The 20,313-nt window shown below is 36.2% G+C and overlaps 1 protein-coding gene across 2 annotated transcripts in view; it reads left to right on the plus strand.

The window, feature by feature from the left end:
• RNF169 (ring finger protein 169) overlaps window positions 1-20,313 on the plus strand; it is a 79,216-nt gene that overhangs the window by 15,349 nt on the left and 43,554 nt on the right. For both annotated transcript variants that reach the window (XM_045818038.1, XM_045818039.1), the window contains exon 2: window positions 15,279-15,352. In XM_045818038.1, coding sequence (XP_045673994.1) covers window positions 15,279-15,352 — 74 coding nt within the window. The remainder of the gene's footprint in view (window positions 1-15,278; window positions 15,353-20,313) is intronic.

The raw sequence follows: 20,313 nt of genomic DNA on the forward strand, positions 1-20,313 counted from the left end.
TGTGTTGCCTCAGGATATCACTCACTTGCATCCTGTAACTGAAATTCAATAAATCTTCTCTTTAGGTTCCTTATTCTTGTAGGTCTTTTAAAATGCAGGTACTTCTGAGAGATAGAAACAGGTAAACCTGTTCATGTAGTGCATGAAGGATTTATCAAATTTTTGCATTGTTTCTTTAAGCAGGGGTAGTTTTGGATAGGGGAGAATTACTGTATTTTGCCATGTGTACTGTGCTCCTGTGTATAAATGCACACCCACATTTTTTGCCCAGACTTTCAGCAAAAAAAATCTTTCATTTTAATTTTTAAATTCAATTTACTTTATATTTAGAAACAAAACTGGTTATCATATTCCAGGGTATTATTCTGCATGTGGATATCGTTATTACCTTTTACAGTTACATTTTTAACCCATAAGCATAAATAAAAGAACTAAAAATGTTTATATAAATATGGAATTAATACTCTTTATGTATAATGTACATCCTTATATTTCCCTCAAAAATTTGGGCAAAAAAGTACGTATTATAGGTGGCAAAATATGGTAGCTTTTATGGAATTTACTTTGTACTAGGTCCTACATGTTAGATTTTATAGTTTATTTACTAGACACAGAGTGCCTACTATTTGTAAAGCATTGAATTAAATTTTTAAAAAGCATAAACTTAAAGGGAGCAAGAATGTAGAAAAAGGAGGAACATTGAAGGAAAAAATCTTTCACATCAATAAGGGTGCCTCAGTCTGCTTTAGAAGAATAGGTTAGAATAAGTGTTAAACAATTGTGATGGAGATATGAATAGTGTTTGCTAATTATTTATACTGATGACAGTGATGTGGAGCTGTTCATTTTCAACATCGCACTATTTTTGTTTTCCAGAAGAAATAGATAATATTACTGTGAAGATAGTTGAATGCTAAAGCTGAGCAGGCTTATTCCAGATTGATACCTTCAATACAACTGGTATTAGCTGTTTTGATTTTAAAGATCCTTAGTTCTTAGGATAAAGAATCTGTTTATCAGGTTATACACACTCATTGAACTCTTGTGCCTGTACTTACTCTGAGTTCTTTCTTGATGACCACATTAAGAGCAGTCTTGGGGTAGCATGGTGGGGGGTAGGTGGGGGGAAGGCCCTAATAGAATGGGTTGAAGTTAGAAGTGAGAAAGCAAAAACAGTGAATATGTAGACTATGGAGGAGTTTGCTGTAAAGTGCAGGGTGGGGCAGAGAAACGGGTCAGTACCAGCTGGGGAACAGGAGCTCAGGAGTTTTTTGTAAAGATAGATGATATTAAGTCATGTTTATATGTTAGAGTTGTATATTATTATAGCAGAGAAGGAGAAATTGATGGCTCTGGAGAGACTGGAGAAAACCAAATGAGCTGCGTTCATGGAGAGGTGAGGGAAGATGAGATCTGGAACCCTGGCTGGGGGGTACAGAGACTGATCTTACATAGTTATACCTCTGTACTCATTGGCATCAGAACTTGTCAAACTCTGTACTCTGCATTTTGATGAGAAAAAATTTTTAGCACTCAGTGTTTGCTTGGGACTTGGCCCACTTGCTAGAACTTGTATGAGTTGTTTTTGGTACTCACCGGTTTCCTCACTTGTCATGGGTTCTGGAATGATTTAATGATGAGTACCGAGGTACCACTGTACTTGAATAGGGGATACTGATACTTCTCCCATTCTGGTGACTAGGTACTCATTGCTCTTTTATTTGGGGGCAGTTTTAATTGTTAAAAAGTTAAGTTTTCCAGTGAATCAAAATCTGCTTTCCTAGTTTCAGTATTCAAATATTTAAAGACCATGATTATTCTGTCTAAATTTTTAGGTTAAAATTTTCAAATTCATCTCTTTGGCCCTCTTCCTCCCTTTCTCAAGATCTTAGTCATACCTCATTACTTAGTGTTCTTGGAATACAGTATGTTCTTGGAAACCTTTTTGACCTTTTGTCACCTGTGATTATTCTACCTATGATGTTTTTCCTTATCATCTTGTCAAATTATATTAATCTTTTAAACCCAGTTGAAATAAGGGCTCTGAAATTTCTTTCTCACTCAAACATGAGTCATTTACCTTCCTTTGTGCCTCCATGTGAGTATGTGCATCCCTCATGTCACTGGACTGCAGTTCCTTGTTTGTGTGTCTGTCTCTGGCACTACACTAAACTACGTGAGGTCAAGGGTTATGTCCTTGTGTGTTCAGCACTTGATATGGTACCTAGAATGTATACGATACTCAGTAAATGTTTAATGAAGGGAAAAGATTCCTAAAAAAATCCTTAAAAATGTTTTTGGTCCTGTGTCATGATTCCTTCCCTTTACCGTCCTGGTCATCTTTAAATATGCCACTCAGAACTGACACTTTATTTTGTTTTTTTCTGTTTTCCTTTTTATTTTGACTTTTACACTTTAATTAATGGCTGGCTAATGCAAAGTGTAGTGGAGTTTACTGTCTATTCATCTGGATGCTAAATTCTTACTAATACTGCCAAAAGTTGCATTGCCCTTCCTCATACTGAATTGGTAGACAACCGGTTTGTTTGTTTCTTTTTCATGAACTCCTATTAAGCCAGTCTTCCTCATCACATGTATGTACAATTAAATTTTTAAGCTTGATAACAACTTATATCCAATTTTGGTATTTATTTTTATGAATAGCAGTGAACTTACTTTTCCTTTACTTCCTTCCATGATGTCATTTCTCTTGTGTTTTGTCTAGTGTTTGGTTCTGTAAAACAATTACAATAAAACCTAAAAAAGATTAGACTCCATTAATTTGGAGTTTACTTGGACTTTACTAAAGTTTAGTATTGCCTTGATTTTAAAGAAAAACTTTTCTAAATTCAACTCCCTTCATAAAATAAACTCAAAAGACTTTAGTACAGAATGGTGCTGGTATTAAAGCACTTTCTCATTGGTTCACTTAACAAAAAGTTATTGAAAGACACTGTCTTATAATGATACACATACCTAGAGATTACCCCTGTCTTCAAGGAAATCACCTCATTTGGGGAGTTGGAGGCAGAGATAAGTAACTAAACACAGGTAATAAATGCTACTAAAAGTAGGATGAGTGCAGAATGTTGTGAGGACCTACAGGAAACTAATTCTCTGGGTTGGTGGGAAAAGCTTCATAAAGCAGAGGACAGTAAACAGGGTTTTGAACTAGTGATCATGTAGTGAAAAGTAGAAAAAACATTCTGGGAAGATAAAGTGGAATATAAAGTCGTAGCAGAAACACGGGGTATTGCATTATAGGAATAGTGAGATGTGTGGAGGCTGGGGAGGGGAAAGGTATTAAGAGAATGGTGGAAAATGCGTCTGGAGTGGTAGATTGGGTTCTGTTTATAAATCTTGGAGGTAGAAGGAAGCCAGTGAAAACTACTAAGCAGGAGGATAATAGGATCAGGTCTCTGTTTTAAAGAACTGGGAGAAAAGTGTTGATAGATGGAAAGACAATGAGTCTAAGAGACAGAGGCCAGATAGGCTATAATACACACAGATCTGTACCAATTAGGTTTGGAAGATTAGATGAGATGAACAACCCTATTAAGGTAGGTGTTCCTCTTATTTTATGGATGAAGAATCAGGCTTAGCAAGGGTAAATACTGGTAGATACAAAGCCAGTGTGTGTAGATTTGAATGTAGGTTGGTATGGTTTCAAATCCTGCACTCTTCCTAATTTTTGTATCATTCCATCTTGTGTACTATTGTGAATGATTCTTTGCCTCAAACAACACAGAAATTAACTTTAACTGGAACACAGCCAAAGGAGTTAATACTGGGATAATGGTGGATATAGTGATGGATGCAGCCTCATGGTCTTGGTCTGCCTAGGTCTGCAGAGCCGTCATCTCTGCAGCATTTCTATACCTGCATTTGCTTCTGTGACCTCTCTTCTTGTGTCTCATTTTGCTTTGATTGTACTTACCCAGTGAGGGCTGCCTAACTGTGCCTTGTTGTTTGGGCCATTTCTGGGTTCAACGAGGAATCTTATTTACTCTAGTTTAATACTTGGTTTTGTAAATCCTGTTGATCTCTACTCTCTTTTCTTTGTCCTCCTCTATTCCAGGGGTTTTAGTCAATTTGGGATGCTGTAACCGAATACTGTGAACTGGGTGGTTTGTAAAAAAGAAAAATTCATTTCTCCCAGTCCTAGAGGCTGGGTAGTCAAAGATCAAAATGCTGGTGGATTTAGTAGAACCAGAAGGGTCCATCTCTTGGTTCGTGGACAGCCATCTTCTTGTGTCCTCACTTGATAAGAGGGGGCAAGGGAGCTCCCTGGAGTGTCTTCTATATATAAGGGCGCTAATCCCATAGAGGAGGGCTTTGCCTTCATGACATAATCATCTTTCTAGGGCCTACCTCCAAATAGCATCATATTGGGGATTAAGTTTCAACATGAATTTTGGGGGGACAGAAACATTCAATTTCTAGTACCAAGGCTTGGCAAACTACCATCGGCAGGCTAGATCCAGCATGCTGTTTATTTTTGTAAATAAAGTTTAACTGGAACATAGCCATACTCATATTGTTCCCAGCTGTCTTCAAGCAGAGTTGATCAGTTGTGACAGAGACCCTATGGACTACAGAGCCGGAAATAATTTACTATCTGGCTGTGAGTCTACACAGCCTCAGACTGCTTAGGACTCATTATTCTTTCTAGATTAAGGTACAAATCAGGTTAATTCTTTAAGCTAAGGGAGCAAGATGAACTTGGGATTTGAATATTATCAATAATTTATATTAGCAGTTAATTTAACAAGTAAGCACTTTCCAGTTGTCCCCATAGTATGTAGAAAAAAATATCTGGTGCCATTTTTAAAAAAATTGAATTCCTTATACTTTCCTAAAATGCTGAGATATTCTACCCCTGAGGATATTAAGTAAATTTTTTATTTATAGGGAAATAACTAACATTTAATGAGTATTTGTTATATACCAAACACTGTACCAGACATTACATTAAATTCTGTCAATAATCATTTATGACAATTCATTTGAGGAAGGTGTAATTACCCTTTTGTGACATGGGGCAACCTAGGGCTAGAGAAATAGCGTGCTCAAAGTCAGTACTGATCAGTGATGGAGTCTGATTGGTCTCCACGGCCCAGGGTTTTTCTACTTATAGAAGTTTTCAAGCATACTCATGTGGCTGGTAAAATGCTACACATTATAAAAATATGTTTAACTGAGTAACCAACCCAGATAGGCATTCCTGATAGAGTTCCTGAAGTAGCTCCCTCACACTGTATGCAGAGAAGATTCTGCCCAAATTTGGCATTGTTACCAAATTAAAGAATATCCTAGTCCCCAAGCATGTAAATAACTAAAGTTTTATTGTTTATTAATAGTCATACCATATTAATGAGATTAAATGTGGTATTATCGTTGTTGCCAACAGGATGAGGTTCAGATTCCTTAGCTTAATGTTGAAGGTTCTTGGTAATCTGGCCCCAACCTACCTTTTTGGCATATATAATTCTCCTATATATTTTTTCTGCCTTAGCAGAACATATTTATTCACTTTCCAGCCTCCACACTTAAATTTTTTTTCCTCACCCCAGGACATTTTTGTCACTGCTTTTAGAGAAAGCAGAAGGGGGAGGGGGGAAGAGAGAGAAAGAAAGAAGAAAGAGAAGAGAGAAGAGAAGAGAAGGGAAGAGAAAATATTGATTGGTTGCCTTCTTGTATGTGCCCCAACTGGGGATCTAACCTGCAACCTGGTATGTGTCCTGACTGGGAATTCAACCCATGGCCTTTTGGTCTATGGAATGATGCTCCAACCAACTGAGCCACACTGGCAAGGGCCAAAAATATATATTTTTAAAATTGTGATAAAAAACAACAAAATTTACCATCTTAACCTTCTAATTGTGCAGTTCAGTGGTGTTATCACACTTCTGGTCATGCTTTGTTGTTCATGTGAATTGCTCTTCCTCATTTCTGACTTACCTAAGTTTTACTGGTTCAGTCAGCTCTATCCCACAGTCTTAAAGACTTGCCTCTCTTTCCCAGTCTTTTTTCTTTTCCTCCTGCAGAGGACGATGGCAACATTTGTTTGTAAGATTCATTGAGCAATTGCTAATTTTGTGACCTTGTATCTGTCATTGTCTCTAATTATTTTAATCTGTTTTTAAAACTTTTTTATGAATTTGTCTTACCTAGTAAATTATATTATAAATGCTTTGAGGAAAGGACTTTATGCCTTTATTTTGTGTGCATTTTCTCTTTCCGCAGTGCTCTTTTGTTCCTCACTGCTCATTCCCTCTTTAACGTTCTGATATCTGGTAATGATTTCCATTGTTCTTTTATACACTTTTATGTAACAACTTGATATGTTATCACTAATATTTTCTTTTTTACCCTTTATGATTTCTGTAATTATATTGCTGTTTCCATTCGTTAATGTCATTGCTATGTTTTATGTTTTTTCATGTTTGAAATTATAAAGCATATTCAGCCTGGAGATCTGCATCTCTCATTTAACTTAAATGGTTTTCCTACCTTATTAAAGCAATGTCATGTTATAATAATGAGCAATGTTAAAATGAAAATCTTCTTATGTAAAAGATTTGCTGTATTTTAGATTATTTTCTTAGATTCCTAGAAATTAAATGATTAGATTGAAAGTTACAAATGTTTTATGTTTTTTGTATGTGGGCTGTGACATTTTGATTTGATTAGTTCTTTACCAAAGGATAGTTATAAAACACAGTGCAAGTTAATGAATGTAGTGGTCATCTGTGGTGTTAATTATGGTACTTAAGTAAGCAACCTTAAAATTTGCTGTTAATATTTCATTAGCTTTTAACTTTTTCTCTGTGTATTTCACCTTGTTTTCAGATAAACACTTTTTGAAGTATATTTTATTGATTATGCTATTACAGTTTTCCTAAATTTTCCCGATTTATCTCCCCTCTGCCCTGCATCCCTCAACCCTCCAGCATTCCCCTTCCTTAGTTCATATCCATGGGTTGTACATATAAGTTCTTTGGGTTCTCTGTTTCCTATACCATTCTTAATCTCCCCCTGTCTATTTTATGCCTATCAATTATGCTTCTTATTCCCTGTACCTTCCCCCCCCCCCGATTCTTTCCCTCTCTCTCCCCACTGAAAACCCTCCATGTGATGTCCATTTCTCTGATTCTGTTCCTGTTCCAGTTATTTGCTTAGTTTTTGTTTTTGTTATTTTTTTTAGGTTCAGTTGTTGATAGTTGTGGGTTTATTGTCATTTTATTGTTCATAGTTTTTGATCTTCTATTTTTTAGATAAGTCCCTTTAACATTTCATATAATAAGGGCTTGGTGATGATGAACTCCTTTAACTTGACCTTATCAGGGAAACATTTTATCTGCCCTTCCATTCTAAATGAAAGCTTTGCTGGATAGATTAATCTTGGATGTAGGTCCTTGCCTTTCATGACTTGGAATACTTCTTTCCAGCCCCTTCCTGCCTGTAAGGTCTCTTTTAAGAAATCAGCTGATAGTATTATGGGAACTCCTTTATAGGTAACTGTCTCCTTTCCTCTTGCTGCTTCTAAGATTCTCTATCTTTAATCTTGGGTAATGTAATTATGATGTGTTTTGGTGTGTTCCTCCTTGGGTCCAACTTCTTTGGGATTCTCTGGGCTTTCTGGAAGTCTGTTTCCTTTGGCAGATTGGGGAAGTTTTCCTTCATTATTTGTTCAAATAAGTATTCAACTTCTCGCTCTTGTTCTTCTCCTTCTGACCTTCTGACACCCCTATGATTCAGATGTTGGAACATTTAAAGTTGTCCCAGAGGTTCCTAAGCCTCTCCTCATTTTTTTTTGAATTGTTTCTTCATTCTTTTCTGGTTGGATGTTTATTTCTTCCTTTTGGTCCAAATCGTTGATTTGAGTCCGGTTTCCTTCCCTTCACTATTGGTTCCTTGTATATTTTCCTTGATTTCACTTTTGGTAGCCTTCATTTGTTCCTCCATTTTGCAACCACAGTCAGCCATTTCTGTGAGTATCTAGATCACCAGTGTTTTGAACTCTGCATCAGATAGGTTGGCTATCTCCTCATCACTTAACTCTTTTTCTGGAATTTTGATCTGTCCTTTCATTTGGGCTATATTTCTTTGTCTTAGCACACCTGTTATGTTGTAAGGGGGCAGGGCCTTAGGTATTTACCAGGGTAGGGCAACCTTCTTTGCTGCATTGTAGGGCTGTCAGTCTGGGTGAATGTTTCTTTAACTCCTCAGTTGTTGAAGTTCCATGCAGTTTTCTGGCACTTCTGGTTGTTTATTGTTTTTAGATTGGTTGTTATCCTCCTTTTGGTTGTGTGAGGAAGCGAAGAGTTTCTACCTATGCCTCCATCTTGGTCAGAACCTTCTCAGGTAAATGCTCTTTATATCACCGACTGTAAATTGTTACTTGTCTTGGGTAAGTGGGTAAATGAGCAATTGCACTAGTTTAAGGCACTTGGTATTTGGCTGTCATCCATACTCTTGGAAAGTTAAGAGTAAACCAAAAAATAGTAGATAAAATAGTTTGGTTTTAGAACACATTTGGTTCTAAATGTGTTTGGTTTTATATTAGTTTAGTTTGGTTTTAGAACACATTTGTGGTTCATTCCTTGTATCTCTACCTTCCTACTTCTGGCATGCTTCATTTAACATTAAAATATCTCATTCTGCATATTCCATTTGACGGTGGTTTGGAAGTTTAGTGAGTAGTATAGCAGGTAACCTTGAGATTAATACGGATAATGGCCTCTTGTTTCCTGTGTATCTTTGCACTTACATATGTTTTGCTATCTCTTGGTGTTCTGTGCAGCCCTTAGGTGTTTCGTTTTATAACTCTTGGATGTTCTATAGTTGTGTCACTCACATATGTTTTTCTTCCCTTAGTAAGATGGTAAGTTTCTTTAGGACTTGGACCACTGATGTTCTACCTTTATTCTATGTCTTTCTTGACTTTCTTAAAGGAATTTTCTCTATTTTTTTTTCTTTCTTACTACTCATTCTCTCTTTAGTAATGGTTTGTGCTTTCATGATGAGAACTTGTATTCTATACTGCTTATGAAGAACATAGATTTTGCTTCTGGCTATGATGGAACAGATTGAAGCAGACCAAAACTAGTGCTAAGAATAGCTAGAAAAGCCTGATTCTGAAAAAAAAAATCTATATGAAGTCATTGGTAAGTTGCCAAAGCAGCCAGGACTTGAGACATTTGTGGATTCCTGGCAAAGGGAGAATACAGCTATTAAGAGGGAGAAAAGCCAGCAGAGGTTTTTTTTCATGGAGCCAGAAATTAAAAAAAAATGTAATTCAGGGCTGCCAAGGCAACGAGAACTTGAGAGGCCAGATACCAGAGAAGAAGAAGGTGTACATCCCCCTCCCCCTGCCTTTTCTCTTGAGACATTTGCTGATTCTTAAACTATGTAGAGTGAAAGGCTAAGAACCTTCACAGAAAGCTACTGAAAAACAAAGCACTTTTTTTTTAGCAATTCTTCAGTGTTGAAGAGAAAAACGTCTGGACCTTCTAACGCAGACTTGGTAAACACCCCCAGAATCTCAGTTGGACCCTTGAAGGGCTAGAAACTAGAGTAGAATGAGCTTTACGAGATTTATGAGCTTTATAGGGATTGCAGCCTGCCTTGAACTAGCTCATGTCCTGCCTGTCAGAGAACATGGTGAATTCTCTGTAGGAATATAATACCATCTACAGCCTGTACATTTTTCATACACAATGACTGATTTTCCAACAGAAATTACCAGGTGAATCAAGAAACCACTCCAGGAATAAAAACAGACAGTATAGAAATACATACATGGTATCCCAGTTATTTGATAAATTATTCAGTCAGTTTCTAGTTGAAGGACATTTAAGGTTGTTTGCAGTCTTTAGTATTGAGTGATTTGCAGAAACATTCTTGTTATGTACATCTTTGTATATATGTACGATATTTATCTTTTAGATAAAGGATGCCCTTTATCATACTTTTTGATCTTTACCTACCTGATACATAAAAGCATTTTGTTTTAAAAGGTTTTAATATCTTGAAATATGAGTGAAATTGAACATATGTTAATGTATTTATATCATCTAAATTTCTCTTAACTGCCTGTTCATGTGCTTTGCCCATTGTTATATGGGGTCATTAGGCTTTTAAAAAAATTATTAAAGAGGTAGTAAGACTTAGTAAGACCACAGATCTGAGAGCCAGATTGCCTGGCTTTAAATCATAGCTTATTCACTTATGGCAGTGTAGCCTTGGGCAAATTAAAGGTTCTGTGCCTGTTTCTTCATTTGTAAACTGGGGATAATAGTATCTCCACATTGAGTCATTATGAAGATTAAATGAGTTAATAAATATACAGTCCTTAGAAATGGGCTTGGCATACTGGGCTACATTAATGCCAGCCATCATAATGCTGCTGCTGCTGCTGCTGCTGGTGTCAGAGATAGAAATCATCCATAGGCAAATAGCTAGTGAGTGGCAGTATTCAATAAGGGTCTAGGTCTTGGGACTCTTAAGTCCAAAATTGATTTTCATTCTGCTGCACTGATAAGTTGAACCTACAGAGTGAGAAACTCAAACATAGCCATGTACCAAGGGATGATTACCTTTGGATCTGAGAGTTGTTAGTGTAGCATTTTCCCAGTAAAGTTCAGTGAGGTCATTTTTTAATTTTGTATTGTGTGTGGGTGCTTTGACAATGAATGACCCTTCATTCCTGAGGGTTTGGTGCAATTAGCAATATGTTTGTTTTGTAGTTTGTTTCTGTTAATAGCCAGTCACCACATCCCAGAGAAAATCCTTTTTAGGAAGGACCTTTAAGGAAGTATATCTGCTCCTGTAATTTACATTAGACTGAATGTAATAGCCTAGGTCACTCGCCACAGGTGTGTGTCATTCTTAAGGCATCATGTTGTTGGAGTTTCTCTTCCTGTCCAGGGTTGTCAAACTGATTTTCACTGGGGGCCCATCAGTCTTGCAGTTGCCTTCAAAGGGCCAAATGTAATTTCAACTCTTGAACAGTTAAGGAGTAGTTACGTTTATACAGCCCTAAAATTACATTTGGCCCTTTGAAGGCAACCGAAGGGCTGATGTGGCCCCCAGTGACAATGAGTTTGACATGTTTGGGTTAAACATAGTAGTAGTCAGAGCAGAGACTTCAAGAAAGTACTTGAACTATTGGATTCATTTACAAATACCAAAATAATCAGTATCTCAGTACCACCCAAAGTAGCTGCTAGCATTTCTTTTCTGTGAGGTGAAGGAAGGGTGAGTGGTTGTTTCTAACACTTGAAAATTTCCATAGAAGCTCGAGGAGGGATTGGTGAGTTTGTGACTAACTCCTCTGGACTAAGGAGTAAGGAGGGTGGTGGTACCTTTTCTGGCTGTTTTGGCATCTTTTTGCTCTGCTTATTATTATTTTTAAAGACTTTGGAGTTTTTATAGAGCAATTTTAGTTTCACAACAAAACTGAAAGGTACAGAGTGTTCTCATATGTATTCTCTGCTCCCATACCTACATAGCCTCCCCCTTTATCAGTATCAGAATGGTGGATTTGTTATCAAGGATAGACCTACAATGATATAAGGACCCAAAGTCCATAGTTTATATTAGGATTCACTCTTGGTGGTGTATTCTGTGGATTTTGACAAATGTACAGTGACATATATCCATCATTATAATAATATGTGGAGTATTACACTGCCCTAAGAATCCTCTGTATGCTGCCTACCCACCTTATCCCTGGCAATATTTGGTGAATGTAAATTGGTACTGTTGCCTACCCCTGCCGTTATTTTTGTTTTTGTTTTTTTTTTCCCTCTCAAATAATTCAGGGCATAGTAAGATTTCAGTCAGTATGTGGAGTACCTATTTGGCCTTGACCTTTGAGATTTCTTAATGAGTATTTCAAAGTAAATTTAGCTTTTCATATGTGTGTCAAAGGAGTAGTTTTATTATCTTTGTTTCTTATAAATTGTACTTGCAAATAAATCAGACCAAACCACAATTTCTTTATCTCATTAACACCAGAGACAATTTTATAGTTCTAGATCCTATGGCATGCCACTCTGCTGGCTGAAATGGTTTACAAAGTGTTTTCACTCTCATTGTATTCATTTGATACTCATGATAGTCTGTCATGATAGGTATTCTGATTATACAGAAGAAGTTGAGATTGACTTATTCAAGGCTCTGGAAGCTTCTAAGTTGGGGGTTGGGCTTTTAACTTTGTATTATTTACACTATATAATGATGTCAAGCTCCTTGGACATTTTGTTCTAAATGTTAGCAAGAACTATTTTAGAGAAAGCAAATTTTTCAACAGTAAGTAAAAATTAACATCATTTTTACCAGGCTATCATTAAAATATTTTTGGTTTCTTGTGTTGGATAGTAGACTTATTTATTTATAAGCCTGAATAAGATTATGCTCCTTATGTTGCTTTCCAAATATAAATAAAGCTTTGAATTTTTAAAAGTAGATATGAGAAGAATCTTATGCTTTATACCAGAAGAAACTATGATAGAATTTGTTATTCTATCTTGGCCCAAGGAAGGGCCGAGATATTTAGTGATTGAAACAGTATTTACTTTCCAAATATGATGCAAAATGAAGAAGCCATGAAAGAGAAGTTTAATATAACTACATAAAAATAACCACGATAAGCAAAGTCAAGACAAATGATAGACTAGGGAGAGTACTGCTATTTGTGCAACATATGACCAATTTTTCTTATATAGAGAGAGCTTTAAGAAATCAAGAAGAAAAAGTTAACTCTGTGGGAGTAAAGGAAAAGGAAATGTAACTCAAAAGTGAAAAGTATGCAGTTTCACTCCTAATAATATATAAAGTTTCACCTATTAGATTGGTAAAGCTAACAAGTTTCTATATTGATTGTGTTGGAAAAGATGTGGGGAAATGGCACTTTCATTCGTTGCTTGGTGGGACCATAGATCAATACCTGCTTCATGAAGTTTGGTATTGTCTGTCAGAATTACAAAAACACATAGTCTTTGACCTACACAATCTGATTGCAGCAATTTAATCTATGGGTGTACTTGCAGGCATGCAAAATTTTATACATATATAAATATATAAATATATATATATGCAAGATAATTTTTTATAGCATTGTTTTAATACTCTGGAGATTTAAACTCACCTTAATATCTGTATTTTGATTCTTTTCTTTCTTTATTCTTAGTATTAATTTGTCTTCACCCTTTTTATTGTTCACCAATTTTACCAGAGGTTGGTTTATCGATCATTTCATAGTAAAAAATAGAATCAGCCAGAGTTGTTAGTTTTAATCACCAGAATCTATTCTGGCAAACTTAAGCAGAAAAAAAATTTATCAAGAAAGAAAATTGGGAAAACCAGAATAATCAGTCAAGTAGCCAAAAAACATGACTTGGAAAATAGCACCTAAGATCTAAGAACAAAGTCTATAGAATATGAATTCTTTGAAATTTTTGGAAACTTTTTAGTTACCTAGTATATTTTTAATATTTTTTTTACTTTAAGGACTATATAATTCTGTTCATTGGGTACATACATATATAAGAGTACATATTATCAAGTTTGTTAATTTTATTCAATTTTTCTGTACTTTTGCTAACTTTTGATCTGATTTAAATTATGGTGTATCAGATTTTCTATCTCTATCTATCCATCTATCTATCTGTTTACAGAGAGAGGGGGACAGGGAGGGAGAAAGAGGGAGAGAAACATGTATGAGAGATACATCTGTTGGTTGGCTCACTTGCCCCCAGCTGGGGACCTGGTTTGCAAATTAGGCATGTGCCCTGACTGGGAATCGAACCAGCTACCCTTCTGTTCACAGGCTGGTGTTCAGTCCACTGAGCCATAACAGTCAGGGCTCCCCTCCTCTTTTAAGTTATTGTTTTCTACAACTTCACTAGGTATACTGTTTCTAAGTATCTTCCACTCTTCTCAGGTGTACTGAGAGTCTTTATAAAATAGTTGAAACAATCAAAAAAACAACAGCTAACTTTTTGAGGAAGCTGCTTTTCCACAACAAGTATTTATCAGCCTCAATGGGATGTAGAGCTATTAGTATATCAAAATAAATACTGTTTCAATCACTAAATATACACAGGGGTGTATAGAAGTGTCATGTACATTTAAGGAGGTAGAAGTGTGTACTTTCCCCCTCCTTTTTTGTTGGCATTTAGGATTTACCTTTTATTCCTGTTCTTACCTTGATTTTTATCATCTATTTATATAGTCAACATGTATTGTGTGCCTCCTGTGGGTCTGGATATCTCAGATTGAGAATTTTAACTGAGAAAAAAGCATAAAAGATTTTAAAATATGACATATATATTGCAAGTAGGGTTGAGAGATACAGTACTTTAGAAAGATAGTTGTGCTCAGTCTTTGGAGAACCTTGAAATGGCATGTTGAAGAGTTTTGACTTTATTCTATAGGCAGATCAAAACCACTGAAGGCTTTTTGAAGTTAAAAAAAATCAGATTATATGCTGAAAATATTTAGATTGTGTACAGGAAAAAACTCTGATGGCAATGTTGAAAAAGAAATACTAGAAAAATATAGTATGATGAGTACAACTTTGGCTCATTTAAAATGTTACTTGATAACATTGAACTAAGAGCTTTAAATATAGTTTTTCCCATAAGGTCTTTTAATATGTCACTCTACCAGTAAGGCCCTTCCAGAACGCTCTATATAAAATGATCTTTTTCTTCTACTTTACATTTATTTTTCTCCATGGCACTTAGTACCACCAGTGGTATTATATACACACACTTACTTGTTTGTTGTCTCTTTCCCTTCACAACATTATAAACCCCATGAGAGCAAGGACTTCATTTGTTCACTGCTTCTCCCCAGTGCTTAGAACTGTGCCTAGTTTACACCCTTTAGTAATTATTTGTTAAATGAATGAATGACTATTCTAATTAAGATTATCACAATTTTTATTTTTAAAAATATTTATTTATTTTAGACAGAGGGGAAGGGAGGGAGAAAGAGAGGGAGAGAAGCATCCATGTCTGGTTGCCTCTTGCACTCTCTGTCCTGGGAACCTAGCCCGCAACCCAAGCATGTGTCCTAAATGGGAATGGAACCATTGATCCTTTGGTTCACAGGCCAGTGCTCATTCCATTGAGCCACACCAGCCAGGGCAAGATGATCACAATTTTTAAAGTAGTTCATAATGTGGATAACAGTAGGACAAGGTATTGGTTGGTTTGTTCCTAGAAAGTCCTATTAAAAAGCATCTTCTTTTCCCTTTCTTTCAGAGTTTATATTCAGAACACCAATCAAATTAAGTAAGCCTGGGGAACTTCGTGAGGAGTATGAAAGCCTGAGAAAGGTATAGTATACATATTATCATGCCATTCATTGTCTTTCTGGTTTCTTTTTTGTTTGTTTCATGTTTTTGCCATTCATTTTCTCAAAGTGAGTTGAAATGATGGCATTAAAGAATGCTTAGTAGGAGTTTTGATTTACATAGGAGTTTTTAAAATTTATAATACAGAGCCTGTCTTTCTCCACACTACCTTACACCAGCATAGTTAGATGGCAGCTATAATGGAAGTAGAGTAAACCTTAACTAAGAGCTCCTTTTAAGCTGTCATTTCAAAGGCGGAAGTATAGCTCATATTGCCTGTCACATACCTGCTGCAGTAACTGGCCACCAAGGGAGGTGTTCTTGGCATTTAAATGTTAGTTAAAAGCTAATATTCAAGCTTCAATAATAATAGCTTGTATTATTTTTCCTTATCTTGCAAGGTTCTTTTAATTACATGTAACTGGTATTATCTTTTATTGTTTTCACTCTGTTAAGTACTCCAGAAGAACTGTAAATTCAGTCAGGAAGGGGGTAATGGAATAATTTCCCAGAGAACATTTACCTTGAAAATGCTTTTACCTGTGTCCACATCATGTTGTTTTGGATGTTTTCAAGCTAACTGTCTGGAAATCACTTAGAGAATTAGAACTTCAAAATGGCTGGTAGTAACAAGGATGTTACAAGACTTGTGTCATCCTTCCCCAGCCCTCTTCCTCCATCACCATCTCTTACCCACCTCATAAATGACTACTCATTCTACATGTGGATGTTTAATATTTTATAAAGTTAGTCCACTTAATCAAAATCAGACATCTTCATAAAACAGACGAGACAGTAATATTATTTGTAATATTTTATATTGAATGAAAAATATCAGTATTAACAAAGTCATGTTAAGCAGAAGAGATAATGGAAACTCTGCATTCTTTGACCCTTTTTAAAATGAGGGTGTCATATACTCAGGTGGGTCCTTGTGCTCCTTTTATATTGGCATTGTGAGATTTTTTTTTGGATTTTAAAAAAATCACAAAGCTTTTTTCTACATAGTGAGAAATTATTCCCAGGGATCACATCAAAAAACACAGATTCCTCTTAAATAAAATTCCAGAATATGCAGATACTTAGTTCTAATGTACCTTTTCAAAAACTTGGAGAATATAGAAATTTTAAAGCTATCAACTTGAAGATAAAGAGAAAACAAGGACTTGGAGGTAGAAAAAGGATTTAAAGCAGAAGGCATCATAAGAGGAGAGATTTTTATAAGTCTTGGCAGAGAGAGGAAACCTTGGGAACTATGCTTTTGTTCCTGTTAGGAGGGAGGAGCAGGGGGGTGGTTTTAAAAGGGACTGATGGCATAATGTTGTTGAGGGAAACTAAGACAGCCTCATCATGTATAAAGTGGATTGTATTTGAAAAACACTAACATTTATCATTTTGGTTAAATAAAAGTTAGCCATAGGTTCTTCTCCCCCACACTCCAAATATCCAAGTTATCCTACATTTATTGTGTAACCTGTTAAATGGAAATTCGAGTCATAAAATCAAAAGTCACTAATGGCACATTCATATAATGGAATACTATTCAGCAATAAAAAAATGAATCACTCCCCCTGGTTGGTGTAGCTCAGTGGATTGAGTGTTGGCTGCAAACCACAGGATCATCGGTTTGATTCCTAGTCAGGACACATGCCTGGGTTGCAGGCCAGGTGTCCATGGGGGCCCTGTGAGAGGCAACCACACATTGATGTTTCTCTTCCTTTCTCTAAAACTAAATAAATAAAACCTTTAAAAAAAGTAAAAAAAAAAAAAAAGGATCATTGATACATGCTTCCAGAAGGATGAACCCAAAAAGATGCTAAGTGAAAGAAGCCCGACGAGACCATGTATTATATAATTCCATTTATAGAAAATGTTCAGAATAGACAAGTATAGACAAATAGAAGATTTATGGTTGATTGGAGTAGGGGGTAGGAATGTGAATTAACAATAAATGGGCATGAATGATTTTATTATAGTGGTGAGAATTTCTAAAATGGATTTATGTTGTGTTCCACAACTTGGTAAATTTACTAAAAGTCATTAAATTACACACTTGAAATGGATGAGTTATATAATATGTAAAATATGCCTCAATAAAATTGTAAAACCATTTAAAAGGCACTAGACATTTGTACAGAGAATTTGATAGAGAAAAGGATGTCTCGATGCATATTATCTGAAACAAAATAAATAGGTAATTATCTGGATGAATCTCTAATGGAGGAAGGTCTTTAAAAGTTGGTACTGAAGCCCTGGCTGGCGTAGCTCATTGGATTGAGTGCGGGCTGTGAACTAAAGTGTCGCAGGTTCGATTCCCAGTCAGGGTACATGCCTGGGTTGTAGGCCATGACCCCCAGCAACCACACATTGATGTTTCTCTCTCTCTCTCTCTCTATCTCCCTCCCTTCCCTCTCTAAAAATAAATAAATAAAATCTTAAAAAAAAAAGTTGGTACTGAGCAAGGGATGGTAAGTGGAAATCAACTCTACAAAACTCATTATTACTAATTTGATGTGTAACATATTACTAATATGCTTTTTATTTAATATACTTTATTATTTTGTAGAAGTGGCAGTAAAAACCTTTATAAGGGCTATAAAAATTTAACAAGAGATTTTATTCCTCTAAATCTGTTTTTTTTTTAAAGATGTTTACTTAATAATCATAGATAATCCTACTTGTGGGGTAGTGTTATGCTTCCTGAGGTTACTAAGAATTTCTAAATTTTATGATTCTATGAATAGGTTTATATTTCTAAGTATGTTTAAAATTTTCTTCCTGCCATATGTTATAGTTGTCTTTTTAAAATAAGAAAAATAATGCAGGAATATGTACAGCAAATGTAGAAGTTTCTTTTTTCCTTATCTCCCATCTTTCCCAGAGGTAACAATTGTCAAAAGTTTAGTGTATATCCTAGATCCTTTATCTGCTTACACACATGCATGCACACACATGCGCATGCAGGAATGCTTTTGTCTTTTTTAGTATAAGTGAGATTATGGTGTGCATTCATTTATTCATTGTACCCCTACTGTGTTCTGGATATTGGGCAGTCAATGCTGAATTAGATACCCAAGGTCCTTCCCTCAGGGAGATAATCCATTCTAGTGGGGAAGACAGACAGTAAATAAGCAAACACATATGAGGGGGACCCCCCAAAAAACAGAATTATCTTCTGGAAGGTGGGTCCATTAGAGCATAGGCTTCCTCCACTAGGTGAGTGTTCTAGGAACCCACATGTATCAGTGTACGAGCTGGTGTTATTGTGAGAGGTTGTGTTTGGCTTTGGTGAATTTTTTTGAAAAACCTTTCAATGTGTTTGCCCATGTCATGATGGGTGATTTATGAGTGCACTTGTCCACCACACTGTGCTGAGTGTTTAGCAGTTTTTGACCAAAAAAAAAGGCATATGTGCCCCACCCTCCCTATTCACCTGATCTGGCCCCGAATGACTCTTTATTTTCCTGGATGAAAAAAGTTCTCAAAGGCATCAAAATAGATGAGTTAAAAACTGTTTTGAGCAGTGGAAAAAATGTCTTGATAGCTGTACTGCATCAAATGACAGTACTTTGAAAGTGACTGAAGTTTAAATATGTAAAGACTAAACATAATTTTTTATAAATAAATTGTTTTGGAGGTTCCTCCCTTGTACTTTTAAAATATATATTAATAAAGCAGAATAAGATGAATTAAGGGGAGTGGAAGGGAAATGAGCCACAAATATACTGTTTTAGATAAGGGTGGTGAGGGAAGGTCTTTCAGAGAAGGCACCATTTAAGTTGCAAGCTGAAAGAAGTGAGGGAGCAAACCAAGTAAAGGTACAAGGAAGGAGCATTCAAGTCAAAGGGAGAAGCAAATGCAAAGGCTCTGAGACAGAAACAAGTTTGGCTTGTTTAAAAAACAGTGTGGCTGGAGCTGTGTGTGCAAGTGGTGAGTGGATGGATGGTATGGGGATTTGGTAGGAGATGGGATGGGAGAGAGAGAAGGGGCAGATCAAAGAAGGCCTAGTTGACCTAGTAAGGAGCCTAAATTTATTTAAAATGTGATGGGAAGCTAGTAATATGATCTGGCTTACACTTTTAAAGGTCTCTGGTTGCTGTGTGGGAAATAAGCTGTAATGGGCCTACGAGTTAGGAATTGTATTTACTGTAAATAGTAGAGACCCCAAAATAATGACTCAAACAAATTAGGAGTTTTATTTTTCACAAGTAACAAAAAAAAAATGAAGGTAGGCATTCCAGGACTGATGTGGCAGCCCCATGACATTAGGGATTCATGTTCCTTTTGTCTTGCTGTTTGGACAGCTTCAAGTGTGCCTATCTCATTGTGATGTAAGTTAACTGGTTCTTCTCTAGAATCACATCCAGACAGAAGGCAGAAAAGCACATGTCAGCTGAATTGGGTCCTTTCAAAGAGCTTTCTCCAAAGTCCCACTCAGTGACTTCACTTTTATTTTATATTCCAGTGTCACAGACTTCCTGTAGCTGCCAGGGAGGCTCAGAAGCATAGTGTTTTAGCAGGGTACATTAATTTCCTAAGTGAAATCGGTATTCTCTTATTTAGAAAGGAGAGAGTGGGTATTGTGTAGGCACCTAGCAGTCTCTGCCTCATGGATCAAGGATGGAAATAAGACCAATTAGGACCCTTTTGGAACAGGCAATGTGTTGGGTTTAACCAGGGTTAGGGTTTTGCCAGAAGTATGTTGGAGGGAGAGATGTAGTGGACTTGAAGGTGTATGCAAGGAAGTGCTTATAGTTTGGGATCATGGTTATTTAAGGAGGGAGTTGAGAGCATGAGGTCTATGATGGACAGTGAAGGAGTTGCACAGTCAATGAACTTGAAGTTTTAATGGTGATAAAGAATTGTAAAAGTAGGGCTACTAGCACAGAAATACAGTTGGAAATGAGAGAGGCTTAAAAGTCTGGCAGGTTTAGTTATTGGAC

The sequence above is a fragment of the Phyllostomus hastatus genome, unplaced genomic scaffold (assembly GCF_019186645.2).
Source record: "Phyllostomus hastatus isolate PE091 unplaced genomic scaffold, TTU_PhHast_1.1 phas_scaffold_317, whole genome shotgun sequence".
In the NCBI taxonomy this organism is placed as follows: Eukaryota; Metazoa; Chordata; class Mammalia; order Chiroptera; family Phyllostomidae; genus Phyllostomus; species Phyllostomus hastatus.